Here is a 10,536-nt window from a genome sequence, read left to right on the forward strand (position 1 = left end):
CCCGACATTATTCAAATGTGCGCACACACACAGCTCTTTTGTCTTTGTCAAAAATGAGTCATTTATTCATGTTTTAACAATTTATTCATAACTAGACCACTAGACTAGACCACTTGGAAGTTGGAATAAAGAAATAAAATAAGTCATCTGTGACATCGTAACATCTCAGCATTCTAGACATAGGCTCTTTTAGCCTATAAATAGACCAACGCACCAATAAAAACGAGTCATTTTTAACAAATTAAATTAAGAAAATTTTTAAATTAAGATGGGTATTTGGCAATAACGAAATTAAGATAAAGGCTCCACCGGATTTGCTTCGCACTAGCAGCTGACATTTAATATTTATCTCGCGTTCGCGAGATAGTGACACCAGTCAACACTTTCCCTTCAGTAAGGCGGTCTCTTGTTCAGGCAGCATTCAAGCATCGTCTTATTCGACCATAAGTGCCCTGCGAAGTGGACTTCACATGAAATTCCGCCATGATTCCAGTTCCACAGGACTGATGTCAGACTCATTTTGGATAGTGAAGTTTATTGTTAAATGCCCTGCCTCCATTACATTTCTCTGTCACATCATTATAAGTGTTTGATCACCACATTTAAGTGATCATTGCAAAAAATCCACAGTTCTCTGTACCAGTTTCGAAACAAAAACACACTTATTATAAAATGCCTTGCACTATATTTGTGTCGGTCATTCTCTGCCAGCAGGAGGCGCTTGTAGAGCGCAAGGGAGAGGTTTCTCTGGTAACGGCTGTAATTAAATGAGCGCTGCGATCAAAAATAATCAGATAAAACACTACTCAGTCATTACAGGGAAGATTAAATAAAAATGACACCCATAATATTCTGAAGACAGTCGGTTTCCTTCAGAAATACAGTGATATAAAACACCTACACTGGGTTTAGACTTTGATTTGTGCGGTGCTCATCTTATTTCAATGAAGTCAAAGATATATATATATATATATGGGGGGGGGGGTAGTGCCGCCACAAATAGAGTGTAAGGCTGTGGGAAACACTGATGTATATACTGTATATAGATGTATATATGTATATACAGGATCAGTTAAATGTTTGGACACACAAATGGGAAAATATCCAAACCTCTGACTGGTACCATACTACAATATACACAGAGAATATCGGCCGATATATCGATATCAGTATTTTTTTCGGGCTCTAACATGAGCAACATCTCCAGAACTGCTCTGAGAGTCACTTCATGAGCATCTGACCGTTCCATTTGAGTAAAACTAGTGTCATATCATAAACACACCGAAGTGTAAAGTTATTCACAGCAACCCATCAAAATAAAAGTTCTGTTTAACTTGAAGACGTTATGCCAGAAATATATAACTATTGTTCAGTAGACTTTACATAGTAGTACTACAACTACTTTTTTTAAAGGAATAGGGCCTAATAACACAGCATTTCCTTTAAATTTTAACAGTGAATCCCTTTTGATGGCCTTATTTTTAATTTTCAAAAATTAAAAGATAAATGAAATTAATATTTTATGCCTTCATTTCATAACCAGGAAAAAAAAAAAAAAAATATCAAAAATTCTGAGGGGGGAGAAAAAAAATCTTAAGGCTACTTTTAATAAATGATGTGTAATAAAAATAAAATAAAACGGAATTTGGGAAAAATTAAAAAACATTTTTATAGGGTTTTTATATATTAAACAAATCGGCCCTGATCCTGATCAGCTCAATTTTGTAAAACTGTTGTATTCAAGTAATAATCCGCCATTTTCAGAGAGAAACCTTGTATCTCCATAGTGACTAGTTTATTCAGGTTTTTTTTCAACAGTGTTGATAATGTGAAGTAATTGTTTCACCCTAGTCTGAGTTTCACAAATACTTCACCAATAAAAACTGTGACTGGAGTGTCAGCAAAAGAAGTACTGCACGCTGTTTGGAGAGGTACAGGGTAAATAAAGAACCGGTTCTTTGAACAACTGCTGCAGTTTGTTTACTCAAGAAACACTCGCTCTATGAAGGCTAATGTTTTATGTATTTGAGGAGAAGAGATGAATGCCTTATTTGTCATCTATTCACAGCCAATACTGTCTTAAATAGCACTTCATCTGTTATAAGATAATATTTTGTTCAAATGTATTTGATAAGAGGAAAAACTGAACGCAGACAGGAAGTAATGTGCTCAATGAACTCAAGCACTTCTCAATAAACATGTAAACAGCTGTTCTTTTGGGAACTGAATTCTATTATCAGAGGTTGAGCAAAAGACCCAGCAGCTCTCAAACCTATTCCACACATTTGAAGAAATGCCTGCTCCTTTTAAAACTTCAAGTCATGTAAAGCAGATTTAAGTGTCCTGGTTACTCTGAGCTGCAGTCTTCCTGTCCTTTGGATCAAGGAGATCTCATATTTTCTGATTACTGAGCGTTTCCATTCACTGCTCGATCTCGCCGTGAAGAGGGGAAAGTGATCTGCTGGAAACGACGGGACGGCCGCAAGCAGAGTCATCTGGAGTTCATCTGGGGTCTCTGTGACCACAGCCTCGGTTCACAAGCAGAAAACATCAAGAGTTTCACTCCGAGCTGCTGAATTTTCTCCGAGATGCATCTAGAAATGTTCCACAAGCAGACAGTCTGAATCATCTCACTGACTGAAGGACTGAGCGTTAGAGGCGCGACGAGGAAGCTAAGAGATCACCATTAAAATACAGCCACAAGCACAGGAAACAGTCAGCGTGGAACTACGTGACAGAAACTTCATTCTCACACGGCTGAAAAACACAACCGTTAGACTCACAAACCCACTGCGACGTGCAAGAGTCAAGCAGCTCTGTTCAGAGCAGCACTTACAACAATATACCCTGAGTAGCTGAACACGTGTTGAGTAGGGCATCTCATTAGTAAAGATGCTCCTGTGATTAGAAGTACATCTCCAGCACGTGCGTTCAGATCAGGGTTGCCAGGTTTTCATAACAAATCATGCCCACTTGCTTCTCAAAACTAGTCCAAAACTAGCCCAATCGCCTTTAAAGGAGGTTCCCCGATGAAAAATTGCATCCCGGGTTTAAAATACATTTTTTTGGCGGGGTTCCCTTGGTAAAATTTGCATTTTAGGGGCTAAACATCACGTTATTTGTATTGGGGTCGCTTCGACCCGCAGACATGAAGAACAACCACAGACTTGGCAACACTGGTTCAGGTGGAGCGGCATTTACTACACAGAGCCGTAGTCCACCGACAAGTTACTCAAAATCGCCTCCGATTTTGAAATCGATTTTGTGTAGATTGTCAGTGATCTACAGCTCTGTGTAGTAAAGGCCAACCAGTGTTGCCAAGTCTGCGGTTGTTTTTCATGTCCGCGGGTAGAAGTGACCCCAATACAAATAACGTGATGTTTAGCCCCTAAAATGCAAATTTTACCAAGGGAACCCAGCCAAAAAAAAATATTTTATCACCTGGAACGAAACGCGATTGGGCTAGTTGTGAGAAGTAATTGGGCAGGTTTTGTTAGCTTTTGATTTTTTACACAGCCCTAGTGTTGAGTGTGAAGAAAGTGCCTTTCTGCTCACGCTCCTCTCCACACGTACTGTTCAAGGAAATCTGCCATCAAGCCATTCTAAACCAGAAAGACTGACTCACATTTATTCCTTCAGCAAATTCATTTTCCAAAAAAACAAATGAGAGACGTCACAAGCGATCGGTTCATTTCAGTCATTTCAGAGTGACTGGCAGCGGCGAACCGTTTCAGATGCTTCAGTCCGATTTGAACTAAAAAGTGTGCAAGATCCAGTGAGATACGTTTGAACTTGCCGCAGACAAATACAAAGAGTAATTTCTTAAAGAACTTTACATGTGTTTTAAACGGCATTTTAAAAAGATGTTCTTTATCTTGGACACTTAGCACTGACTCATACTTGTCTGTAGATAAGTTACATTGTAGTCACACAAAGCTATCCTACAACTACTTTATTGCACTTTTTATATATTTTGGAGTTTGACTTTATTTTCGGATGATCTAGCCCTTTAAAACAAGACAATAGCAGATGACTGAACCTCTCAGGAAATGAGCACTAAAACTGATGATAGATGTCATAAAGACTAGGACACCGAACACATTGGCTTCCGCAGTAAAAATCTAATGCACTTATGCCATTTGTAGTTAAGTTAAATATTATATCATAATAAATCCTCAAGGAGCCGATTTATATTCACATAATAATCTAATGCAAAGCGGAGTAAGCAGAATGAAAGCCCATAATTAGACAAAACTGCAGTGTTTGTGCTACTATTGACTCACGCAAACAGCCTTTGAGAAACGATGGGACCGCATATACTAACACAATCATATCACCCAGTGCAGAAATACTGCTTTCCAAACATATAAAGGTCTAAAAACATGTGACCGCACAGGAGCCGTCTGTGAATGAATGACAGGGTCAAGACTTAAAATACATGTGTCTGTGAGGCTGTTATACACAGTGACAGATCATATAAAATAAAGTTTTGATGCAGCCCTTAAAAAAAAAAAAAAAAGACTAGGGAACCAGAGATGATAACTGGACTGCTCACTGTAAGAGGAGAATAAAGTCTTGATGAGAATAAAAGAGCTCCTGCCACAGAAGGTCTTTTAATATCAGTGTCACGTTATAAAGATCAGGTGTTAAAACTTACTGACAGAAAACAGAGCAACTGACAGCCGGTCCATCGCACTGAAGAAGGATACCGCTGGTCTTCAGTGGCATTACCTGAGGCTTCACGATCTGTCTGTTAATCAGAGAGCTGAAGACTTAAAGGATTTCAGAAGCAAAGCCTTCAACATTGTGATGCTAAAGGATCCCGGAGAGGTCACTTCAGTTCATGGTAATTGCTCGGCAGTCCTTGAAAAGAGACTGGTCACACACCTTCACATGTGCACAGTACCATGAGAATCAGCAAACGCTTATGCAATAACACACAAATAACTGGCTTTTTCTTTATTGATGGCTGTAAACACGAGCATCACTACAGCTAGTGTCATGTCTGAACTCTAGCGGTTTTACCACACTTCAGGGAGTTTTATGTCAGGGACATGATTATCTTAGGAGATATTACATCCAAGAGTCTGAAAACACACTGAAAACCTGGAATTTTAAGAAAACATATCCTATTTAAGTCTCTGCATTATTAATAGCCCGCTAATCAACAAATACGTGAATGGGTCTTATTTTCTTCCAGCGAAGCTCAAGACACTCTCTGCATCATCTCAGATTCTTGCAGGATCTCAGGCTCAACATCCCACATTCAGCTTCCACTCAAATTGTTCTGCTGGATATGAATATGTAGTAGGCGACATTTAATAATAATAAAAAAAGAAGTATCTGAAGTAGTGGTTACAGAATTATTTGTCAAACTGCTGAAATCTGCCTTCATCCACCGCTCCATCAGACAAACAGAACCAACGATGGATAGACAGACAGACAGACAGACAGACAGACAGACAGACAGATAGATAGATAGATAGATAGACAGACAGATAGATAGATAGATAGATAGATAGATAGATAGATAGATAGATAGATAAACAGATAGATAGATAGATGTGGCACATGTTTGAGACGCATCTGCTGGTTCAGACAAAGGCCGCTGTGAGGCTCGCATGTGCTGCAGAGCTCCACACGGCGGATCCTCGATCCTGATTGGCTCTTCTGCCGAGCGCAACATGTAGCACAGGAAGGAAACTCCGCTTCCAGAGCAGCAGCAGGCCAGAGAGGAGAGGAAAGCACTGCTACAGCGCGCTCATCCACACCAACACACACACACACACACACACACCGGCACCCGTCGAACCTACCTGCAGCTTCTGCGCCGCCGTGAACCGCAGCTCGTGCACGAACGGGTTTCTGAACGGAGGCGGCAGCTCGCGCTTCTCCTCTCCATCCGCGCGCGTCTCGATCAGCCTCATCCTTGACGAACCCGATCAATTACCGTCACCGATGCGCCGCTGTCTGCGTGCGTCAGCCTCGAGCGCGTTATTATCTAGCGGTCCCGGAGCTCGAGGAGGGCTGCGGGATTAGACGGAGCATGTATTTGACGATAGCGCAGCAGCAGTCGCTCAGTCCCGCTGGATGTCATGGAGGGGCAGAATCAATCCTGCCGCGGTGCGCACGCGCGGGCCGCTCCTCCTCCGCTCACGCCACAAGATGATGCTCCGCTGTGACTGCGCATGCGCGGATGCTTCATCCGCTCCGAAGGGCGGCAAAGGTTGAGAGCCTCAAGGATCCTCTCATGGAAAATGATGTTTGGTTTGATTTTTAAATTCGGCAGATTCGTTATCTTGTAATAGCAAGTGGCTGTGATTGTACTCTCCTGAGCACCGATGAGAAACACAGAGCAGAGTAAACATAGGACATGCAATATATGGACCCACAGAGAACACCAAGCCATGTCTATTTATTCTACACACTTCCTCAATTCTAAAACAGTTTTCTGGTGTGACATTATAATTGGCTCCTGCTGCTTGTTCTGTTTCTATAGGTCTGAGAAGCAGACGCTCATCATGTAGTTCAGTATACAGGCCCTAGGGGCGCTAGAGCGTTACATACCCATAACATTGAACAGGCTAGTGGAGTCTACGTGTTAAAACTTTTCAGCTGTTTTAAGATTATATCATTTTGTATGTGTAAATATGTATTGAAACTGGTGCGGAGACGTTTTACAATGACTTCCTTTGCTAGGCTACTTTTTAAAATCACTTTCATATATAGATTTTATTGTTTTCCCCTAGTCTCAGATCCAGACTTCCAATCTTAAACTATGAAAATCCATTAGAGAACAAATAAAAAAATAGGCTAGTATGTGTTAAAGCTATGATAAACTGAACAAAGCATGAAAGTGTTTCAATATTTATTGTATTTCTATAAATTATTCAAATGTTACATCTGGCCCACAGTTATTGTATAATTTCCACCACACTGAACAATTTTGCACCTAATAAAGCTTTATTTACCAAGAAGATCACAGTGAAAGTGACAAGCATGTATGAAATATAAGATGTGAAGAAAATAAAGCACTATAAAATCAATGTAGATTTCACCTCTGATTGGAATATTGTTTATTGTGTCTTATTCCAATTATGTTGTAAATTGGTGCACATTTTTAATAATTTCACATCTGAGAATACTGTAGAACCCAATAAATAATTTAAGATGTATTTTATGTTTTTCATTTCCACCACAACAGCTGCAAGCAGCAATTACAGCGCCCTTCTCACAAATGGCAAAATGTGCACTAAATAAATAATTTCAGTGCCTTCTAGATTACCAAGGAAACAATCAACAGCATCTTGAGATAAAGTCTGAGAATGTGTGTAGAAAACCATTTCTAAAAATCAAGAAAAAATGTACTTGTACAGGAATATGTTTCGGTTTTACAGGATTTACCAATTCTGTTAGACAAAAGCAATGTGTAATATTTAAATAAATTAATGGATACATTTTGAGTTCTATGTGAATTATCTTTATTGACATTTTTTTTTTTTTACTCCACTTTCTCAGTACAAACTAATATTTGCGGGGGTGGGGGGTGGGGGGGGGGAGTTGGAAAGAAAATGCTTAATACTCTTGAGTCTCCTCAACTCCCTCTTTGAAAATTTTTTTTTCTTTCTTTCTTCAGATTGTCACATTCATCAGCCAATCAAAATGTTCTGTTTTTTCCTTTGGGTGTGGTCTTTTAGCTAGCGCACCACGAGTTACACAATTACACTGCATCAAATTGAGGGCTCATCTTCATATTAACACTTTTCTCACTTGTTCCCACATTTATGGATTGCTTTCTATAGGCTTACTAAAGATAAACAAGACTATTTTTCTTCAGTTCACGCAAATATTGACATGATAGACTAGTATTCATGTCCACAGATAAAGAGGCCTTTTATTTTCTATACTGGTGGCCAGTGTTGGGAAAGTTGGGAAAACCAACTTTTTTTTTTCTTCTTCCTCATTGCAGCTTAATATTTTAAGGTTTACAAAAGCAGCACTTCTACAGTTAGAATATCATGAAGTTCATTAATTTTTTGGAGACTTACAGTACATGTTAATAATAATGTTTGTGTCTTGAAACCTCTTGTTGATTCAGGACAGTGTGAAATTATCATACAGCTGCATTTGACACTGTAGTACATGAAAGTTGCTAGAGCATTTAAGACTTTGGGCAGGGATTCAAGGGAATGTTCTTAACTGGTTTGCTTTGCATTTTACAAGGGGAACTCTCTCTGTTGAATTGGGAATTATTTCTTCCTCTTCTGCTCACATTTAATGGGGCGTCCCACAAAGATCTATATTAGGCCCAGTTTTATTTTTAATGCATATGCTTCCTCTGGCCAATATTTGTCAGAAACCCAATATATCGTATCACCCTATGCTGATGATACTCAGCTTTGTCTTGCTATAAAGTATACAGTACTTTGGCTTTGCATGCACTTGTTGGTTGCTTTAATGTCATTAAGAAGTGTAAGACAGCCAATTTTCTCCACCTGAATAAATCACAAACTAAAATTATACAGTTTGGCCCTCTGAGTTCAACTAAACATTTAATAAATTAACCTTGTGTGTACACATTGAAGTAAGGAGTCTTGGTGTTGTTTTTGATGCTGAGTTCAAGTCTGATAAACATATAAACCTTTACTGTCTTTATAAATATTTGGAAGTTGCTGTGCATGCTTTCATTACAAACCCGATTCCAAAAAACTTGGGACACTGTACAAATTGTGAGTAAAAAAGGAATGGAATAATTTACAAATCTCATAAACTTATATTTTATTCACAATAGATAACCTATTAAATTTTATTCACAATATAGATAACCTATCAAATGTTGAAAGTGAGATATTTTGAAATGTCATGCCAAATATTGGCTCATTTTGGATTTCATGAGAGCTACACATTCCAAAAAAGTTGGGACAGGTAGCAATAAGAGGCCGGAAAAGTTAAATGTACATATAAGGAACAGCTGGAGGACCAATTTGCAACTTATTAGGTCAATTGGCAACATGAGTGGGTATAAAAAGAGCCTCTCAGAGTGGCAGTGTCTCTCAGAAGTCAAGATGGGCAGAGGATCACCAATTCCCCCAATGCTGTGGCGAAAAATAGTGGAGCAATATCAGAAAGGAGTTTCTCAGAGAAAAACTGCAAAGAGTTTGAAGTTATCATCATCTCCAGTGCATAATATCATCCAAAGATTCAGAGAATCTGGAACAATCTCTGCACGTAAGGGCAGGGGCGCAGCACAAGATCCAAGGCCCTATGCATAGGCAGTCCTAATGCCCCCCCCCCCTGAAAATATATATTCCAGACTTTTCAAGGGCACTCTCTTCTTTTGGGGCCCTGGTAATAAGTACTGGTTTTACCCCCAGTCCAACGCCCCTGCGTAAGGGTCAAGGCCGGAAAACCATACTGGATGCCCGTGATCTTCAGCCCTTAGACGGCACTGCATCACATACAGGAATGCTACTGTAATGGAAATCACAACATGGGCTCAGGTATACTTCCAGAAAACATTGTCGATGAACACAATCCACCATGCCATTCGCCGTTTCCGGCTAAAACTCTATAGGTCAAAAAAGAAGCCATATCTAAACATGATCCAGAAGCGCAGGCGTTTTCTCTGGGCCAAGGCTCGTTTAAAATGGACTGTGACAAAGTGGAAAACTGTTCTGTGGTCAGACGAATAAAAATTTTAAGTTCTTTTTTTGGAAAACTGGGACGCCATGTCATTCAGACTAAAGAGGACATGGACAACCCAAGTTGTTATCAGCGCTCAGTTCAGAAGCCTGCATCTCTGATGGTATGGGGTTGCATGAGTGTGTGTGTCATGGGCAGCTTACACATCTGGAAAGGCACCATCAATGCTGAAAGGTATATACAAGTTCTAGAAACAACATATGCTCCCATCCAGACATCGTCTCTTTCAGGGAAGACCTTGCATTTTCCAACGTGAGAGTGCCAGACCACATACTGCATCAATTACAACATGAAGGCTGCGTAAAAGAAGGATCCGGGTAATGAAATGGCCAGCCTGCAGTCCAGATCTTTCACCCATAGAAAGCATTTGGTGCATCATAAAGAGGAAGATGTGACAAAGAAGACCTAAGACAGTTGAGCAACTAGAAGCCTGTAATAGACAAGAATGGGACAACATTCCTATTCCTAAACTTGAGCAACTTGTCTCCTCAGTCCCCAGACGTTTGCAGACTGTTATAAAAAGAAGAGGGGATGCCACACAGTGGTAACCATGGCCTTGTCCCTACTTTTTTGAGATATGTTGATGGCATGAAATTTAAAGTCACATTTTCTCGGTTTAAACATTTCATATGATATGACAGATGATATACATCTGTGTTGTATTCTGAATAAAATATTGAAATTTGAAACTTCCACATCATTCCATTCTGTTTTTATTCACAGTTTGTACAGTCTCCCAACTTTTTTGGAATCAGGTTCGTACATCTCGACTGGACTACTGTAATTCACTGACTCATTATCAAGCCTGTAGTTTGTCCAAACTGCTGCTACTGG

The 10,536-nt window shown here is 39.7% G+C and overlaps 1 protein-coding gene across 1 annotated transcript in view; it reads right to left on the reverse strand.

Moving 5' to 3' along the window:
- The window catches only part of LOC132157968 (lysophosphatidylcholine acyltransferase 1), a 43,228-nt gene extending 37,094 nt beyond the window's left edge, over positions 1–6,134 (reverse strand). Inside the window, exon 1 of the mRNA XM_059567204.1 lies at positions 5,817–6,134. Within this exon, the coding sequence (XP_059423187.1) occupies positions 5,817–5,927 (111 nt within the window). The 5' untranslated portion in view covers positions 5,928–6,134. The remainder of the gene's footprint in view (positions 1–5,816) is intronic.
- Between the last annotated feature and the right edge of the window lie 4,402 nt (positions 6,135–10,536).

Source organism: Carassius carassius, chromosome 15 (genome assembly GCF_963082965.1).
Source record: "Carassius carassius chromosome 15, fCarCar2.1, whole genome shotgun sequence".
In the NCBI taxonomy this organism is placed as follows: Eukaryota; Metazoa; Chordata; class Actinopteri; order Cypriniformes; family Cyprinidae; genus Carassius; species Carassius carassius.